The 21,714-nt window shown below is 33.6% G+C and overlaps 1 protein-coding gene across 5 annotated transcripts in view; it reads left to right on the top strand.

Annotated features, from left to right (window-relative positions):
* The window catches only part of NFAT (nuclear factor of activated T cells 3), a 259,305-nt gene that overhangs the window by 216,871 nt on the left and 20,720 nt on the right, over positions 1-21,714 (top strand). For all 5 annotated transcript variants that reach the window (XM_074173812.1, XM_074173810.1, XM_074173811.1 and 2 more), the window contains 5 exons: positions 3,704-3,883; positions 6,844-7,010; positions 9,051-9,202; positions 11,232-11,571; positions 17,084-17,271. In XM_074173812.1, the coding sequence (XP_074029913.1) occupies positions 3,704-3,883; positions 6,844-7,010; positions 9,051-9,202; positions 11,232-11,571; positions 17,084-17,271 (1,027 nt within the window). The remainder of the gene's footprint in view (positions 1-3,703; positions 3,884-6,843; positions 7,011-9,050; positions 9,203-11,231; positions 11,572-17,083; positions 17,272-21,714) is intronic.

Raw genomic sequence — 21,714 nt, 5'->3', positions numbered from 1 at the left:
GCCTCCACCTACACAGACTTGCCCTTCAAGAACAGTTGAGTCCAGCAGTGCATTTGTGGTTTAGCCTAGCCCCAATGATAAGATCTTGGCAGGTGGAAACATGGTTTGTGTCTGGGCTCTGGTTTCAACTGCATTGTATGTTTCGATCAACAAAAATACAAACACACGAAAAATTTTCAACAGGATAATGGTCTCTCGACTCGTGTATCGCTAACAAAGTTAGCATCATCAGGAGATGACTTGAACTAATATTTAATCTTGAATTAGAGACAATCGTGTACAGCAAAGAAAAAAAAACTATTGAATTGGTTACTATAATTGATAACCTAAAAGTAGGCGATGTGACCTCATGTTCTCCATCTTCATTTTGAGAAGCAATGCCTAGTCTATGATAAATAATTTTATTCCAAGATTCCTGCCCATCGTAAAGATGTATCGTTTCAGTACTTTATCATTAATGATTCATATTTGTTTTATACATTTTCACCAAAAAAATAAACCACCAATAACTCAATTAGTCATCATTTGAAGTTTCGAGTGCATGCATCTAAAGATAAATTTTGATGCCGCCAAAAATTGAACTTTGAAGTTGACTTTTTGAAAAGGCGTTTTTTGTTCAAAGTTGGCTTTATTCATTGACGTAATCTCCATCAAGAGCCACACTATCATTCGTGATTTGTGATATTGACGACTTATTTATTTTGTGGAAATTCATCTTCAATTAAATGATATAGATATAGAAATAAAATACTTTGTCTAATTTCCACTTACTTAATGTATTGATATTAATACGACCAAGGTTTCGATTTTTACACCATTCTCAAGTATTCTAACACTACTGAGAAGTGTTCGCTTGAACAGTATTTTTTCCCAACAAGAAGCAGTGTTAAATTAAAACACGAAATTGTTTTGAAAATAACAAAAGTAGTGTCACTCTTAGCACATTAACTCACACACTTATGAGTAGAATATCATGAAATTTCAACAGCTTTCTTTTGAAGGTTAGTACTAACTGAAAAAGCGGTGAATGCAACAAGACTAACGCCATCTATGTGTTAGGCCCTAGACTTTTCAGCCCAGGTAGTAGATAATATGCTAGGAACTGTTCACTGATATAATTAATGTAGAAGTTCATTGTTGTGAATTGAGGGCAAACAAGTTTCGTATCTTTATTCATGCATTAATTAGATGACCAAACGTTCAATAGTTCAATGGTTGAATAGCAACAAGATCGACAGAATAGCAAATTTACCTGGTAAACAATTTGTTTGCCACTTTAAAAATTGATTTTCAGTAAGAAACATCACCGACTACTCCCTCTCTATAATCTGCAGAGTCGAATAGGCTCCTCGTATTAAATAAATTCTACAGATCAACGTCCATAACACTTCTGGTCGTGGTGAATTACCTGTCATCGCTCGAAAAATGGGCTGAAAGAGTATGCACCAGTGTATTGTAAGCTTTATTTATTCCGTGCCTTACAAAAAAGCGTTTTTTGTTCTTGTTGAATGAAAAGGTTTGAATGGAAAAGGAATATTTTATATTACTTTGGAAATTGGAAAACTTCTAAAAAAAAAAGGAAGAAAGAAAATGAATTCAGTGAATACTCTTACAAATATGTGTAGATTATGCTCGGACTTTCAGATACAAACTGCAAGAAAAAAACCTTGTCGGAACAACTACTTTCATATAAATAAAAGTTTTGAATCGAATGATATTGAAACTCATGGAGAATGATGCAATTTAACCCAACCATTCAACAATATGGTTCCAAAAGCAAAAATCAATTGAGGCCCTTCTGTAATAATACAATCGAGAAATAAGTAGGGTCTCAGGATCTGATAAAGGTTTACTTATATTTGAGAACTTTGATGATAAGATTTGTCACCGTTTTTGCTTGTGGCTCTCCAATTTCCTCAAACTGTTTCTCATAAATAGACATTTATGGTTCTCCCTCGGAAACCTTCACCGTCAATGCGAGAATTCATCAAGAATCGATATTGTCTCTAATTGTTTTTCTATTGTACATAAACGACTTTTCGGAAAAGACCAGAAATTCATGATAGGTATGGCTTCATTGACCACAGCACACTTGTCTCAACTTTCCATTTAGATACTCGAATATCAGCTGCCAATGTACATATTCTCCGACAAGAAGAATTTACATTTTTTATTGAAAACCTGGAAAAAATTTCGTCTTGGTAAGACGATATGAAAATATGAATTCCCAGGCTTCAGTTTTTCTAAGCCGGTGGCAGAACTAGACATAATATTGTGTCAAAAAGCCGTTATCAACGACGATGAGGCAATGGATGAATTATTTTGGTTGTTCTTGAAGCAGGTCTATAGAATTGGTTTGGAACTCATTTGGTGAGGGTGTGGCATTGTTCCTATTGGTTGAATTCAATCATTGATACGGCAGCAATCAGGTACACCAGATTTCATTAATGACGATTTCCTCTTCCTTACAGTTGAAATTATTTTTGTTATTCCGTTACTGCTGATAAATCGGTATGCCCCAAGCGACAAATTATTTTGTTTTCAGAGAGCCCTGTTCTCATATTTCTCCTCGTGGTTCCAATGGAAACCGATCTCCACAGCTTCAAGGGATCGGGTTGTTGCTAAAGGACCTCTGGGTCTAACTTTGGTGCGCCGTGCTTCTAGTGGGCACTCTGTATATTACACACACTGTATTGTTACTTTTGAAATCATGCAAAAAATCGGTTTACTAGAACTCGTATCTTGAGAAAATATATCTCTACTTCGCCAACATTGGATATTTAGAAAAGGAAACTTCCTAAAAAGTAAAGAAAGTAGAGTTAACAAATATGAAATAAATTTCAAGGTTATTGACAGGTGGTTTTTCTAGATCATAAGTCTATCTGACAACTGTTTTCTCCTACGGATATAGTATTTCATAGAAATCAATTTTTCGTTCTTTAGAGTGCGGTCAAAAGTTTTGATTTGTAACCTCAACAGTTTGAACGACGATTCAATAAAAAATTTTCCACCATATCCTTTTCATAGTTGTGTTTATGGCATAAAATAATCGGAAACATATATATTCCGTCATAATGGCAATTCATACATTTGCACGACATAATTCACTCAGTCTGAGACAAAAATTGATTCTTTCAAATCGGATTTTTAAATCAATGCTTACGTTTTCATTTGTTACGTTGTTTTGTGTTTTCCGTCGATGATATCTTTCAATTTCTGTTATGAATGTACGATGTACAAATCAAAAAAGAAAACGTGATTTTGGTGCAATTCAGTATCCATAAAAGGAAGCAGTTGTTACAGATGAGCTGGATTATATATCCTTTCTTCTTAATTTGGGAGTATATCACTTTGTGTTAAATCTAACCCGTAGGACCTTGCTCTCCTGAATTTGATTGTAGACTCTCAAATCGAACATTTGACGTTCACTACAGGTCTTTTAGCGTGCGGTGCTTTTTTAAAAAACTATATATTTTTTGGTGATTTCAACTTTTCCGAAATTTTCGGATAGGTTCCTTCACTGTGAAAAATTGCATTAACAATATTCATTTCCCGGCGTCTGATTAAAACCCCCACGTGGGGCATGCACCTGTTATTGCGACAAAATTGTTAAATTGTTCAATGAACAATTCCAAAATCACAGCACAAAATATTCACTTAGTCTTTTATTGTAGGCCTAATTTTTGATAATTGATTTAAGCAGATTCGGGGACCATCATATGGACCCTCATCATCACACAATGGTTTTGTCGGAAAGGTTAGCTTGGACCGGGGAAAGGGCAGAAGCAAAAAGGCCTAAATTGGATATAAAAGTGGAACATGATGAAATCAACGACCGATACTGTTTTCCAGAAGCAGTTAGGACATGCAAAGATAATTTATCGTAAGTAGACTTTTAATTTTTACTTTATCAATTATTTGGCAAAGTACCATCGTTAAAGTCCGAGCTGTACTGTACACTTAAATTCGAATTTATTTCACTACTGAACTGAAAATACATTACAAAAACACAGTAAAAATCAACCAGTAAGTCCAATCCCACTACTTTCATTCATAAATTACCGAAATTCTCGGTTACCTCGCAATAATGAGGTGCGGAGCCAATTTCGTTCTTTTACCATGGACTTGCACTCATATAATAATTAATGTCTTTTTCACATCTCCCATTTTCTAATTACTCAATAATAAAACAAACAACAATAACCAACTACAAAAATAAAATCAATAATAACAACAGCGAATTAACTAAACACAATATCAATTTCCGCCCGTTTATTATAACTAATCCGATGCCCGTGGTACCATCGAATCCTTCAATACTACAGCACTGAACGCGTTGGATGAGAATCTCTTTCAAAGAGCAGTTGAAGGTTCCCGGCAACTCGGGCGGATCACGTGGTAAGAGAGCCTACTGCTTATATTATTCTACTATGACAAAAACTTCAGACTATTGCTTGAATTTGCATTGGACTTCCCGAATTAGAGTGCGTCTCCTACGTCTCGATACTGCCTATATGACCCCATGAAACACGGCGTTTTTGAAGTTTCAAGAGAAGACACAAGTAACGAGACCCGGTACATTAATTAGTCTTTCATTAAGCTGTTCGGATTGACTTCGTATAGACTATACTAATAAACAGTATACAGGGTGAGCCATCGAAAACTTGACATGGAGGTTTTGGGTACTAATTTTGCAAATGCGAAAAAACACTCACACAGGTATTGGGAGGGGGGTAGTTTTTTTCCCCATTTACAGCGTCGTCACTTCAACCCCGGAGCAGAGGGGTGAACAACCCTTGGAATTTTAATAGAGAATAGGGGGCGAGTCGCACATCTTTAGAAAGATCTTGGAATTCTCTAAACAATGGTGTACATTTTTTAAAGTTTGGACGTATTCAAAAGAGTTCTTTCCGATGATTAACTTTTTCAATATTGCTAATAGCAACAAATTGTTGTACGTCACTGCTCAGTTGAAATGTATTCGGAACTCTTTCATTTGTTTCTTACGCTACTTTTTTGTTAATTTTTTAGTTCTTCTCTGAAAATAGGACTATTACAATTGAGAAATGGTTAAAAATGCTGTGTTTACTTCTCATTTTTAAGTTAAAAGTGATATCTACATTAAGTGAGTGCCGTAAAGTGTTGCTAAAGAAACAATGGTTTACACAACTGCAGAGAGGGTTGAGTTGATTCAACTGTACTATGGAAATAGACGTTGTGCTGCGAGAGACGCTGTACTATTCAATCAACAACATGGGAATAATGTGTCGTGGCAATTCTGGGCCACGTTGAGCTTGACCATACTATGAGCAAAAGAAAGGGTAAATTTTCGTTATGTGGACACCCGGCGATTTTGAAAAAATTTTTGACTGTACTTACGTATTTTGATGCGTGGATTACGAATCCGAAAGAAAAAAGCGGCGCTCTCCCTTATTTAAAAAGTTACGGCCCTTCAAAGTTCAGAAAAGGGCAAATTTTCAGCCTTCTTTTTCACTAAATAAACTATTTAAAAATACAAGCATTTATTCAGTAGGTCACCTTTACACCTTATTGCTCCTTCTTTAACACTTTTCACTTCAATAATCAACATTTTTCTTATAAAAATGTTAAAAATGTACGAAGCTGCTTTTTGGTTACAAATCACTGTATTTTACGTTTTTAAGGTTAATGATATGGTTGGTACGACTGATGCAGTCCATATTCCTGAAGTAATTCAAATGTTTTTTACCTTCATTCTTTAGATCGTAAATTGGTTTTTGGTGGTGTATTACGAATTTGAAATAGTAGGCGACGGCAAATACCAACCGCTTTTTTCTGAAATGTCACTAGTAACTAACCTAAAAATAGAATAATGTCACCAGGAGAAGCATTCGTTTTTAAATTAAGTTTTTTTATAAGAAAAATGATTATTGAAGTAAAAAGTGTTAAAGAAGGAGGAATAAGGTGTAAAGGTGACCTAGTGAATAAATGCGTGTTTTTAAATAGTTTATTTAGTGAAAAAGAAGGCTGAAAAGTTGCCCTTTTCTGAACTTTGAAGGGCCGTAACTTTTCAAATAAGGGAGAGCGCCGCTTGTTTCTTTCGGATTCGTAATCTACGCATCAAAATACGTAAGTACAGTCAAAATTTTTTTTCAAAATCGCCGGGTGTCCGCATAACGAAAATTTACCAGAATTCCAAGATCTTTCAAACGATGTGAGACTCGCTCCCAGTCCCCTATGAAAACTCCAAGGGTTGCTCACCCCTCTGCTCCGGGGTTGAAGTGACGACGCTGTAAATGGGGAAAAAACTGTTCCCCTCCCAATAAAAATCGACCTGTCTGAGCGTTTTTTATGTTTTGCCAGATTAGTACCCAAAACCTCCATGTCAAGTTTTAGATGGCCCACCCTGTATTTCTCTTTGATACAAATATATTGAATTAAAATATTGTCCTTTCTACGTCACATCATCACTGCCTCCTGTAGTACTAGAAAACAGGGCAAAATAATCATTAAATGACAAAAAGTATCCAAAAAAAAAAATAAATATCTTTGAAAAGACGTTGAATTTGAGCCATTTGGAATATTTTTATTTTTCAACCACTTTGAGAGTTTAATACTGACTTTTTTTATATCTGCAAATAAGTTTGATATGACTCGGAAAGCAGTATTTTATGACGTATACTAAAGAACATTGTACGATTTGAGAAAAAAGATGAAGTGTAAATATTGATTATAATAATAAAAAAATACATTTATTTTCAGATAAAGATGGCATGAAAAGCCGTATATTCATCTCCAGAGATGATTTTGAATTAGATTTTCTTATTATATTTTCCATATGTTTTCCATCATTTTTCATTACAGTTTGATAAGAACAGCTCCTGCTGGTACAGTATCATCACTTAGTATGTCCAATAATCCTGCCCCTACTTCTGGACGAGCGGTTCCCCGATGTATTCCTCTTACTAGCAGACAGCAATCTGCAGGACCAATACTTTTAACTACACAATTACAATCTTCGTCACAATGCGGTAAGCCAGTACTTACTATTTCAATTATTTATGATATGTTTGTTTGAAGGTGATTGACAATGTTTCGTGATGAATTTCACTAGTTCGGACTTCCATTGTCTATTATATAAAATGATCTGAAATCCCTGAAACAAGTAAAAAAGAATAATTAAAAAGAATAGTTGAAAATAACAATTATATTAAGCAACAATAAACCTGAAATGAAATGATAGTGAAATAACCTACAAGTAAAAATATAATAAATTGAATAAATAAAATTAAAGGAATGCAAAAAAGAAAATAATAAAAATAAAGTGTAGAGATTCCAAGTCACGTTAGTTCACGACGTTTCGATTGTTGGTATCTACAATCATCTTCGGGTGATGACTGGACTGATTCCTCCGAGAGATGACTATTTTATAGGTCGTTGAAAGTAGAGAAAGTGAAAGTATTTCAACGACCTATAAAATAGTCATCTCTCGGAGGAATAAGTCCAGTCATCACCCGAAGACGATTGTAGATACCAACAATCGAAACGTCGTGAACTAACGTGACTTGGAATCTCTACACCTTTTTATTTTTTATTATTTTCTTTTTGCATTCCTTTAATTTTTATTTATTCAATTATTATATTTTTACTTGTAGGTTATTTCACTATCATTTCATTTCAGGTTTATTGTTGCTTAATATAATTGTTATTTTCAACTATTCTTTTTAATTATTCTTTTTTAATTGTTTCAGGGATTTCAGATCATTTTATATAATAGACAATGGAAGTCCGAACTAGTGATATTTATGATATGATTTACTAAGTGAGCATCATAATTCAGAATTCTGAAAATATATCACTTTTCAATGGAATTATATATCTAATTGAATGAAATGTAGAAAAAGCTCAATCTCGAACTTTTGAGCTTGTGACAAAAGTCTATATATAGCTTTCTATTTCATTTTTTTTTACTTTTGGGGCAACCAGGGCAGAGTTAAAATCAATTTCTTAACAACTTTTTCAAATAACTTATTTCAGTATATCCAACGCGAAGTAAAATATCGAGAATTTGCCCTTTTCGAGAGATCTCAGTAGGCTGGGTTCAAGGCTATCACTCGGTCTAGGTTAGGCTGGGTTAGATCTAAAAGAGTGGGTTTATTCGACCCTCCACCGCAACCCGCAAGGGTTTATTGTGGCTCACACCTATTTACACTAGACCAAATAAACCAAGCTTCTTAATGAAGCCAATTATTTTGTATGGTGAGTGGTCTTTCAGGTCAGATGGTAAGAGTACGGCTCTGCCGAACTCTAAAAACCTGATTCGGTCCCCAGCGGGGCAGGCACAAAGTATGTGCTCTGCTGTTTCATCATTTTCCAAACAGAGGCGACACACACTGTCTTATTCTGACAGGCATCATTGCCGTCCAGGCAAGTATGGCCAGGAATTCAGACCAGAGACAATCTGTTAAGTTTTCCTATCGAGGAGAGTTGTTTTTGGAAATTTGCTACCAATTTAGACGCTGCTCGGTAGGAGCCAAGAGCTTCCAACGCCGTTTGTTTGACCGAGAATATTTTTATTAACTTGTGTATGAGGTTGGATTCTTCCAATCTCTCCGCACACAAGTCAATAGCGTAAATTTCCGCTTGAAATACAGTCGCATAGGTTCCTAGGCAAGTTGATATCTCTGTCCTGGGTCTGTGGCTGAAAACACCTGCACCAGAAGCGGAAGGTGTTTTTGATCCATCTGATGCTGTGACTTCCAGTGTCAACCAACAGTCTGTTGCACTCTGCACTAAATTGATTTGTGCAATTGGCAATGTGCACAAGTCTATATGCAGTCCATCTAGCCTCTCTCTCCAGAAAAATGTGGAAAGGAGGTAGATCTAGAAGGATCTTCATGGCCGCTGGCTTGCGAAAAGGGCGGTCCATACGCCTTTACCAAAAATTAAATCTCTGCTTTCAAAAATGACTAAAATACAGGGGTGCTTCATCTTGAGTGTGTTGCACTGTATATAGGACATAATTTTCATATAATTTCAGATTAATGTTCCCTTTTAACATATTTTTTCAGTGGAGGCTTCCTTAACGATACTGAAACAACCAGAGCAACAACACAGAGCGAGATATCAGACTGAAGGCAGCAGAGGTGCCGTCAAGGACAGGGAAGGAAACGGTTTTCCTATTGTACAACTGACTGGCTACTACAAACCGGCAACATTACAGGTATATAAGTCGCACTTGAAATGATTAAAACATAATTCCATTTCAATTTGATATATTTCTTTTATATATCCACAAATGAAAAACTATACCTAACTGTGATATACTTGTCTACCGAGGGTGCAAAATAGCCGTATTTCCTTTCGAGAAATAATCTTCAAAATGTTAATAGTATTTTGTGCTAGTAGTAGTAGTAGTAGTTACAATAATGTGAATAATTAGTGTAACTCTGATAGTAATCTCTTATTATTACATCATATCTGTTTGAAAGGAAACAGATTCATTAACCATTTCTAATTGCAAAATGAAGTTTTTCACTTCAACTAGTGGAAAATCTTAACCTTCACGATAATAAAAATATGTGCAACACCTATAGTGTAAGTTGAATGAATATGTCAATAACAGTACAGAACCGTGTTACTCAATTAGTGTCATGGATTTTTTGGGAGGTTAGCCAATGAGCTTTGTCTGTTAGATGTGACTGTATAATTGTTATTTATTTATTTATTTATTTATTCGACACAACACAGAGATAATGCTGGTACAAGGAATTTAATGAAAATGTTTAAGTAAAAATTATCATTAACAAATTTTGTAAATAAAAATACAAACATTCAAATAATTTATAATTCGATGTTTTTGGAAAATATGTTCCATTATTTTGTTAACTTCGGGACATTGAAAACATTCACTCAGTAGAGGGCCCTATATAAAAATATATTAAAGGGTAAGTACACAAAAATATTTCAAATTAATGGATTAGTGAGCTGAATAGAAAATAATTAACTAAATGTATCTTATGATGAATGTAAGATATCAAATTTTTTTCCACAATCCAATAACGTTGCTTTCGACATAATCAGGGATGGAGTTGTACCAAGAGGCTCAGGGCACAGAAGCCTACTTCATAATATGATTGTTTAGGAAGATGGCAGTCTTACATAATGTACTATATTCAGCTTGAATTGACCTGATTTCAGTTTCCTGAATTGAAGACATAACTGAACCACATTCTCCAATTATTTATACCTTTAATCTACAGAATAACAAAAAATATAAATGATTTCTTCATTCTTTCAATATGAAAAAAATGGGTTTTTTATCCCTTTGAGAAAGTTCAGTTATTTAGCATAGGTTTTGGATTTATATACTGATTCACAAAACATTACATAAAAAGAAAGTAGTCTAATAATTATCCTTGATCTTGATTATACTTTGGATTTGTAACATTCCAAGTTAGTAACAAATTAATGGAAATTTAGGAGTGAGAACTACTTTTTCATAACCCTTAAAAATGAGAACACATTAGAAATTAGATAAAATGTTTTGATCTGTTTGTGTAGTTTATCCAGTTTTCTCTTCTGAGGTTTTCAATCTGTTAATATTTTTGATAATAGAGATCCGAATCTCTAACACTCAACTGAAAATAACTTGATAATTTCAAAGGAGAAGGAACTATACAAAATGATGGATTTTTGTGAAATATCATTGCGTTATGTATTTTTGTCCTAAAACTTATTCGTTGGTTTGATGTGTTATTCAAAGCTCCACCAAAACTGTTGCATAAAAAATCCGACTGCTCATATAAGACATAATTGTGCTCTTTAATTACTCAATTCAAATAGCAATGGAAGTCACAGTCACTCTATCTTGTCTACTTGACTATCACATTTTAGTAAGACTAATTATTTTTGTTCACCTCTTCTTCTACAGAGAAACATTTTTGAGAATGAAATTATGTCAAGATAGCCTCATTTGAATAATTTCTGATTCATCTTACAGTAAGTACAGTATACAATTTCTTCAACATGGTTTTCGCATAAGGAAGCTCTCCTGTAAAGTTGTCATTATCTGAATCTCATCTGAATCACAGCAAAATTCATATTTATTCCAGACGAAGACATAGCAGTATGTGGATTTTCAAAATCACACATTTTCCGCACAGTATACAGTCTTCGTATATTACATAGAATTTTGAGATTTTCAAATGAAAATTCAAAAAGTTACACCGTGATTTATTTTTTTATTTCAGGTTTTCATTGGAACAGATATTGGAAAAGTTTCCCCACATATGTTTTATCAAGCATGTAAAGTCAGCGGGAAAAATTCTACGCCATGCGTGGAAAAGAAAATTGACGGTACCTGTGTCATAGAACTCCAGCTTGATCCTTCAAAAGAAATGAGTGCCACCTGCGATTGCGTGGGTATATTAAAGGAAAGGAATGTCGACGTCGAACACAGATTTCCTGACCAGTTAGGCAATCGAAGCAAGAAAAAATCCACCCGATGTCGAATGATTTTCAGGACCACTATTACTCTCGATGATGGTACTCAAGAGACACTTCAAGTGTGTTCACAACCAATAGTATGCAGTAAGTTTGATTATACGAAAGAATTATTATTTATAATGAGTTGTTTAGGAGTTGAAATTAATATAGTAATGTTGAAATTGTGTTACATAAAAAAATTACATTTGTTAAAAAAAATATGTAATATTTCCATTATCCCGACTCTTTCATTGAAAATTTTTCAATTGAACTCGCTTATTTTTGTCGAATTCAAAGTTAAAATTTGAGACTCTGGTCTAATTTTGGCGATATAACTACCGTAAATTATGCTGATGATACAAAGTTGTTAATATCAGACATTTTCCAAAATTAATAATTAAATCAAATGAGTTGATAAATGATATACAAAATTGGTTCATGAAAAATAATGCATTATTGAATTTAGAAAAAAACAAATGTTTCCTTTTTCTAAACACAAAAATAAAAAATTGAAACCCCCATTATTGGTAAAGATACTGGTATAAAAAATAAAAATAGAAAAGTCTATAAAATTTTTAGGAGTCTATATTCATGAGTACCTTCATTGGCATACACACATAAGTATTCTAGGAAAAAAATAAGTAAACATATGTGTTAATGTTAAACGGTTTCATTGAGAAAAAAAATAGATGATGTAGATCATGTACTAAAAAGCAAAAAATAATTCGGAAGGCCCTTGGAAGCAGTCATCACACCATTTTTCTCAGCAATCTACGGTATTGATCAGATAAAAAAATAATAAAATCATAAAATTGTAGATTGCTGAGAGGAGTAGAGTGATGACTGCTACCTACAATCTTTCGAATTGTTTTTTAGTTTTTAGTTCATTATCTACATCATTATTATCGTTAACATAAAAATTTTTTTTCTCATTTATTTTCAAGTTTTCAGTTTCTAATTTTTATCCACCCTAATACCACACAGTTCTCGGCAAATTATAACATTTTACCTTAACTTGGGTGGTGTATCGCTAACGACCTATCATTTTTAGCTACCCTAACGCCACACAGTCCTCGACACGATATAAAATCTGGACTTGGGTGGGAGATCCATGCTTGTATCCCGATTCTGAGTTGACAAAGTTCTTTGTATAGATTATATTGAATTTGCCTTGTCATTTGATACTTATATTGAGGTAGTTGTGAAAAAAAAAAATGTAATTCGCCATTTTACAGCTGCGGCCATCAATTTGCATCTTTTTCATGTACTACTATTCTCCCGCTAGGGACCGTATCAGGTTTTTAGAGTTCGGCAGATGGTAAGAGTACGTCTTACCATCTGACCTGATAGACCATTCACCGTACAAAGTAATCGACTTTATTAAGAAGCTGGGTTTATTTGGTCGAGTGTGAATAGGTGTGAGCCACAATAAACCCTGCGGGTTGTGGTGGAGCGTCGAAAAGACCCGCCCACTTTGGACCTAATATAATCTAACTACTATTCTACTAGTCAAGCCCTGTCATTTGATACCCATATTGAAGTAGTTGTGAAAAAATATGTAATCCGCCAATTTGTAGCTGCGGCCATCTTGAATTTGCATCTTTTTCAAAGTGTACTATTATCCTACTAGTCAAGCCCTGTCATTTGATACTCTTATTGACTAAGTTGTGAAAAAATATGTAATCCGCCATTTTGGAGTCGCGGCCATCTTGGATTTACAATGATACAGAATTTTTCAAATTATTCAACCCAAACAAACAAGGTAATCTAAATAAATCCGTTCAAAAACATGATAAAATATTTTATAGTAACAAAGTTGTGAGCAAATATTCAAATAAGAAGTCATTAAGAATAGTTTATTCTGCTAATTTTGAGGCCTCAGTTAGATTTGGTACAATATTTTGGAAAGTGATGTGAACATAGTTGAAATATTCAAAATTCAGTTTATATATTCATGAATGAATTGTTTATCTTCTCAAAAATGAATTGAAGTTGAAAGTGAGAATCATGACTATCTTATAGGCAGTAATAATATAATTTATCCAACACACATAATAGTATTGACAGAACAGCATCTGTCTTATGCGTCAATTAAATTATTTGATAAATTACCAAACGAAATCAAATGCATAAGCAATTTTATCAAATTCAAAAAACACGTAAAGAATTTCTAATAAATAAAGAACTATATTCACTAGAGCTTCAGCTAATAGTCGGAGAGCCAGTGACGCATGTTTCATGAAGTGTTTGATGCACCCTGAAATTTTGTAAGGCTAGTATCTATGGAATAAGAAGTACGAATACCTGTGTTTGCCTGACCCTGCCTGGGACACCAGGTATTGCACATAATAGAAAGGTGTAAAAAATATAGGCCAAAATAAGTGTTTGATTCACAGGTCAACAAACTTTAATCGAAAGATTAGTTAATTTTTAATTATAATTCAAGATGGCAGACACTTTGGAGAGGGTTTACATATAATTAATTTCCCTCGAAGTTATTTTTTTTAACAAATCGAAATGTTTGATTCATTATGAAATTTTAACAGCTACTTAATCAAATATTTAGAAAGTTAATTACAAAAAGCCAGACAGTTTTGTTGGGGTGTAATTCCCGGCAAACATGAAAATAAATTTTATTTCAAATAGAATGAGATAGGTTGCGCGTAGTTGGCGGCGAGAGTGAGAGCACGGATCACATAGTAGCGACGCTTCCCTTCTACGCTCTCATTGGTTCCTAATCACGTGATCTTTACCAGCTGTACATTTAAAATAAAATTCATAATTATGAATAGATGTAATGTAAAGAAACCTAAGATGTAAAAAGATAGTTCAATTTTTATGACTTTCATAGAACTTTAAATAAATTAAAAATTGGAAAATAGTGCAGTTGAGTGGTGATGGAAAATTAAAATTGACTTTTTTTGAATTAAAAAAAAAGGTTATCATTGAAAATTCCATCATTGCAGGATATAGTTAATTTTATAGGTTTATTGTTCTAGAAAATATTCATTACAAACATATATTATTAAAAAAAAATGGGAAAATATGTTTAATTTTCTTCATAAGTACTGTTCTCTGAAAAATCATCTTCTGAAGAATCATCATCCGAATCATCACTGTTCCATTTAAATTCATATCGGTCGTCTTTTATTGTCCAACCGTGGGATCCAGGCAACAAATATGTTGGAGTGCAAAGATGAGCGTTTCGCCAAATACTTGTTATGTAATGAGTCCGCAGTAGGTGTTGGTGTAACTCAGCTTTACATGATGGCAATTCGAAGCAACATATTTAGGCAACGTCTTTTGAAAAGGTTCATCTGTGCTTTTATTTTTATAGGTTGAACAAAACGTTTGAAAACGCGCATAACGCAACGTTCTTGTAGCCAAATTTTTATTTTTTCTACTCGACATTTTGTTCAGAAACTTACTAAAAAAACTGTAAAACACGTGCTCACAATAACAACAGTCAACTAAAAACACACGATGTACTGCCGGCACAGCTACTAAAGATTACGTGATTAATAACCAATGAGAGCCTAGAAGGGGAGTGTTGCTACTATGGTGATCGGTGCTCTTACTCACTCCGCCAACTACGCGCAACCTATCTCATTAGATTTGAAATAAAATTTATTTTCATGTTTGCAGGGAATTAAACTCCAACAAAACTGTCTGGCTTTTTGTAATTAACTTTCTGAATATTTGATTGAGTAGCTGTTGAAAATTTCATAATGAAGCAAACATTTCATTTTGTTAATATAAAATAACTTTCAGGGAAACTAATTATACGTAAACCCTCTCCAAAGTGTCTGCCATCTTGAATTATAATTAAAAATTAACTAACCTTTCGATCAAAGTTTGTTGGCCTGTGAATCAAACACTTATTTTGGCTTATATTTTTTTACACGTTTCTATTATGCGCAGTACCTGGTGTCCCGGGCAAGGTCAGGCAAACACAGGTATTCGTACTTCTTATTCCATAGATACTAGCCTTACAAAATTTCAGGGTGCATCAAACATTTCATGAAACATGCGTCACTGGCTCTTGGACTATAAGGGGCATATCTTTGTTGAGACACTATTCCACTATTACATTTTATATATTTTGTAACAGTCGGAGTGTTTCTGTGAAATTATTATTATTAATATATATTCCTCCATTTCAAATGTATTAACAGAATAAAAAACTTCACCAAAATATTTTTTGGGCTCATGTTCTCAAAGATATATACACTTCACTGATGGCAATATCACAAAAAATCAAAGCTGAGGGATGGAAATTATGTTGCCAAACTCTTATCAATTCGATTATTTATTTATTTGTTTTACAATGCTGTACAGGGCAAAGCCTAATTTCAGAGCAGGAATTAACAGAATATAATGAATACATCACAAACTTTTCATATGAATATCAAGCATATATACATTATATATTTCATAATGGATGACAAAACAAAAGTGCTATTTTATATCTGTCAACTTGCAACTAAATACATCTAGATCATCACTAACAGAATTTGTCACTTCACACATGGTTTGGAGCGGAGAATTTTCCAGAACATTTGTGCGAGATGTTTTTATATAAAAAGTACTCGGGTGTCTGGAACATATTCTAGGAATGCAAATATTAAACTTTCCCAATAATGTTGGGCAGTCATCTATGGTTTTGATAATTTTATAGGTTAACACTGTACTATAAATCTCACGCTTTTTTTCAAGACTGACAAAGTTATGCTTTTTTGATAATTGAGAGTGGGTTGTGCCTATTGGTGGATAAATGCTATCAGTTTTTAGGCTTAGCAGTTTTAAAAATCTTCATTGAATTGCTTCTATCCTATTTATACGATATTGATAAAAGGGGCTCCACACAACTGAAACATATTCTAACTTTGATCTTATGGAAGCATAGAAAAAAGTTTTTAATTCCAAAGTTTCTTTAAAATCACTACTTTTACGTGCAATTAATCCGTACATATGACAGGAGGAGGTTACAACATTATCAATATACTTATTAAATGATGGTGCAGTGTCGAATGTGACGCCAAGATCATTGAATGTTTCTGTTCATTCAAGGGAAACGTTTTTTTCTATTGAATAATCAAAAATTAGGATGTTCATTTTTAAACTGTAGGACATGACTTTACATTTACCCGAATTTAGATACAAGTTTATCTTTCATATGAATAATAGGTACTTAAGAATGTATGCATACTTGCTAGTTTGAAAGGGTCGCTTTTTTACAAATATCAGACAACTATTTCACTATAATCACATTTGATCAATTGTAATAAATGTAGCATGTGACAAATGCAGAAGTATTTGATACAAAATTGAACATTGTGACAAATAAGTACAATTTCATGGACCATTCATTGGCCTTTCTAACAGCAACAGAGCTATACAAACAGGATTTCATTTTTGTACACACATCTGGACTACACTATCTTACCAAGGGGTTGTGGTCTGTTTAGAATACGAGCTGTTAAAAAGTATAATTTTCTTATATTCTCAAAGTGCAATCACCATAATCAGTTTGCTTGTATTAATAACGATTAATATGTTGATATTTTATACGTTATATTTGGTAATGAATCATGTTCAAATATTTTTCATTTTTCAGCACAACCTCCAGGAATTCCCGAAATCTGCAAAAAATCTCTTACTTCTTGTCCGGCTAGTGGAGGATTGGAGCTATTCGTTCTAGGCAAAAACTTTTTGAAAGATACGAAAGTTATTTTCCAGCAATTCGAGGATGGTCAAGTTAGATGGGAACAAGCTGTTTCACCTGATAAAGAATATTTACAACAGGTATTTTTTTCGAGTTTAACCTCCTTAGACCCACCGATAATGCACAGGCTATATTTATGTAAAAACCAAAAATTATGAAGATGTCCAAAACATTTACATTAACATGAAAATTTATAAGTACATCTAAAACAATCACTGTTCCCAAATACCAGAACTAAAACACTTTTCTCGACGTGCGTTTAACCAACCAAGTTGGCGTCTTTAGGAAATGATAATCACCTTTTCAATATACCTATGTTTATTGAAATGAAAAGCTAGATTCCTGAATATTTGTATGCCACATGCACTGAAACCTTTCATATCCGATTGCCTTTTAACTGAAGAGCGTTTATGCATGAATTTGAAATAGAAAATAAAGTCTCCACATATCATGTATAATATTTCTGAGCTGAGGAGGGTATTTGATGTGGATTGAAATTTATGTCACCAGTAGAGTTTAAAAACGGCAGTTGATTATGAATCAAATTTTTAGAAGTTCTACATGGATCACATTTGGGGTAAATGTTATTCAGATTATTTTTTCACAGTCTCCCTAGTATTGTACCCCTCAATTATTTTTCAAATTGAAAGAGAGTATATTTGTAGGAGAAATCAGTTTTTGAGAAAGAAACAAAGTTTTTCACTTTTTTGTATAAAGTCGGAGAAGTGGAAAACCAAAACATTTCTCAATAATTGTTTGTTTTTCAAAAGTATCTCGTAGTTTAGTTCCTGTCACTTCTAATACAATTCCACAAAGAACAACAAAACGATTTTTTCCTTCTACTCTGAAATCAAAACTCCCCTCAGCAATAAAGAACAATCTCATGTTACATACAGTATTCCATGTTCATCTTGCAGTTGTTTTTTTTCTATATGTGAGACGACCCGTAATATTTCATCACGAATTTTCCCACATATGATATCGCAAAAGGTCACTCAAATTCAAACTAAAACTCACTCCAGACGCCTTTTCGTCCATGCAGCTGAAGGTTGTTCAAGGTTGAATTCTCAAGTCTTCGAAATAGACGCGTGAATAGGGCGTGAATCCATGAAGATCTTTCAAGGTCAAACCCAAAACACTACCTCAAAGTCACCTTGTTTGCATTATATGTCGTAGGTCAAGGTCGTTCATGGTCAAACGCAAAACACTCTCTTAAAGTCACCTTTACTACATCGTGCGACGTATGTGAAGGTCGTTTTAAGTTTGAAAGAGGTGGGCAGAGGTTCCAAAATCGGCTTGAAACAACTACATATTGTTGAGCTGTAAAAAATTATTCCACAGCTATTTTCAGATCTTTTAAAAAACTTTCATTTGTTATAATACAAGTCTAAACAAATACTTCCAGTTTTGTAGGATGCTATTAACTTTTTAGATTTTGATTAGTTCCCACATTACTTTTTTCGCCCTCTCTCTATTTGCTTCTGCCTAAATGCATCACTTTTTAGGTTTCTATTTTCAGTATCTTTCATTTTCCTTTTAGTTTATATTTAAAAAAATCGGTTTTTGTTGTTCTTACCATGGCTATTTGTTCTAACTGACAAAAAAGAGTTATCAATGAACATTGTCCCTACACATACAATTGATGCAGTATCGTGCAATGAAATAAAAAACCTAATCTGCTTTTACTACTTGTGAAAGATACACAATGGACCTAATGCAAAGTAAATATCATTGAGTAATATCCAGTTGCAATACAAATGTTTGTATAGGGGCGCTTATTGGGTTGAGGAAAATATATGGATTTAATTCTCATAGAAATGAAGCCATTCATAGGTGATACTTAAACAGTGACAAAAAAGTGTCCTAATTATAGTAAAATCCTTTTCTGTTACTATTTTATCCATAATTTGGATGGTCTATAAATTGCTTGACACGTATGGTCCAGTGCTTCACATTTGTATAAAATATGACAAGCTGTTTCTGTCCTTTGCACTGTCTTCAGCCAAGGTTTTCTCCATACTCTCAATTTTTTCAGATCTAGATTCACAGTATCTACTGATTAGCTCTGTAATTATAGTAAGCAATTCTTTAGTTTTTTCTCTGATAGTCTTTACAATAACTACCCTAATGTGTGTTCTCAAGTATATTTTCTCAATATTCTTTGTTTTATTGCTCCATTTCTTCATCTGGTCCCATATCAAAGACACATATCCAGCACATTCTTCATCAACTTTTTCATTGCCTATGCTCGTCACGAAACCTAACCATATGGTAAAAAATTCTATAGTGGAACTTCATAGTTTACATTCTTTCTAATATATACTTTCATCAATTTCAACATAAATTAAAAGTTTGTCATTTTCATTTCTGATTGCTTTTCGTTGTATTTTAAAAATATGTTATGAGTTGTTCTGTTATTTGTAAAATATCTTCTTTCTCTTGCTGCCATTGTATGATATTTTATAGTTAGTACTAGTCTTCAATTATAGGCATTTGGCGTTTCTTGGGATAATGAACAGAAGTGAATGATTTGTACAGAATGCCCAAATTGGGCATCTGTACACAAATACTCCCATTATCAAACTAGATAGACGAAAACTGATCAATGTCTCTGAGGATCAAATTTTATGACAAACTTAATGGTGAAAACCGCATATCGGTTTTCACCATAGCACATTTTTACGTTTAATTCAATGGTTTAAAACACTTATTTTTTCAAATGAGATATCAACAGTTATTGATGGAAAACTATTTTTTTAATGAGACACCCTGTATATTTCTACATATTTCAATAGAGCTTAAAATTACCTTGAATAAAACAGAATGCAAATCTTTACTGGTAGCTGTCAGATTTTGATTGAAGCAGTAAAGACGCTTTTTAATAAATGGTTTTTGTTCAATTTTCAAACACATTCGCAATGAAGTATGAAAATTATGAAAAATGGGATATGATAGTTTTGTATAAACCAGGGAAAATGCAGTAGCAACATGTACTTTGTATCACGAGAGGTATCCAGAGAGAAGACAACCTTTTAGAAACATTGTCACAAGATTGCGACACAACCTTATGATGAAAAGAAAAGTTCAAAATAATAAGGATCAAATAGGGGTAAGGAGTTGGAAGAAATAGTCGTTTTAGGAGCTGTTGAAAATAATTCCAAAACGTCAACGCAAAATTTGAAAATATCAACAGGCGTATCAAGAACTAACGTTAGGAGGATTTTGGAAAAACACAAATTCAAGCCATACAGGACCAGAAGAGTTCATGAACTCAGACCAGGAGGTTTTGAACGCCGCATGGCTTTTTTTCAGTGGTAACCAAGTGCGTAATTTTTCGTTGAATTGTATTTGGGCGGATGAAACTTATGTGAGTAGTGTCAGCATTTTCAACCACTACAATTCTTATACTTGAGCACAACGAGTAACGATCCGAATCAGTTTTGGAATTTTATACGTAATAGAAAGGGAACCAGCAGAATCCCTGGTGTAATGAAGGATGGTGACTGTATACTAACAGACACGCAAGATGTTGTAAACGTTTTTGTGAAATATTTCTCCAGTGTATATAGTTTGCCTGATTCCGATTTAGCCGATCGTTTACCGGAAAAATATGCCAATTTGCCCACCATCAGTTTCAATAGCATTACAGAAAATCATGTTATTCAGTCATCCAAACACCCCAAGAATAAATTGATCGTGGGTCCAGATCAAATACCGAGTTTCCTAGTTAAGGATTGTATTATTCCATTGTCACAACCTTTGGTATTTATATTTCCAATTTGATGATCGAAACAAACACATTTCCTAACACATGAAAACTTGCAAGGATCTCACTAATACTAAAAAAGGCGATTCAACACAAATTAAAAATTATAGACCAATTTCTGTGGTTTGTAATTTTGTGAAACTTTTCGAAATGATTCTCTACAAAGACATATACAATGCAACAAAGGGTATGTTATCTATTGAACAACACGGTTTTGTTAATAAAAGGTGCTGTGTGACAAACCTCTCTTGTATAAATCAATATGTCTGAGAAATTTTGGACCAGAGAGGTCAAGTAGATGTTGTTTATATGGATATACAAAAAGCCTTCGATAGAATTGGCCTGAAAATTTTACTGCGGAAGCTTGGTTTTTTAGAATTCTCTTCTAAACTATTATCTTTATGTGAGTCATATCTCTTCGGTAGGCGGCAATATATCGAATTCCAAGAATATCGCTCTTTCATAATAACACCAACTTCAGGAGTACCACAGGGTTCTAATCTTGGGCCTCTTTTATTCCTCCCGTTCATTATTGACCTCACCCTGGATCTTCAATGCTCCACTCTATTATATGCTGATGACTTGAAAATTTATCAAAGTATCTTCACAACTCAAGATTGCATTTCATTACAGCATGATATCAACACAGTACCATGTATGGTGTTCTACAAACCACCTTGAGTTTAATATCAACAAATGTTCAACTGTTACCTTCTCGAAGAAAGAAAATGCATTGATGTTTCCATATAATATCAAT

Source organism: Leptinotarsa decemlineata, unplaced genomic scaffold, assembly GCF_025532065.1.
Source record: "Leptinotarsa decemlineata unplaced genomic scaffold, Ldec_3_MD MMD2_tig00000505_RagTag_RagTag, whole genome shotgun sequence".
NCBI classification, from domain to species: Eukaryota; Metazoa; Arthropoda; class Insecta; order Coleoptera; family Chrysomelidae; genus Leptinotarsa; species Leptinotarsa decemlineata.
This window is presented reverse-complemented; position numbering and strand designations above follow the sequence as displayed.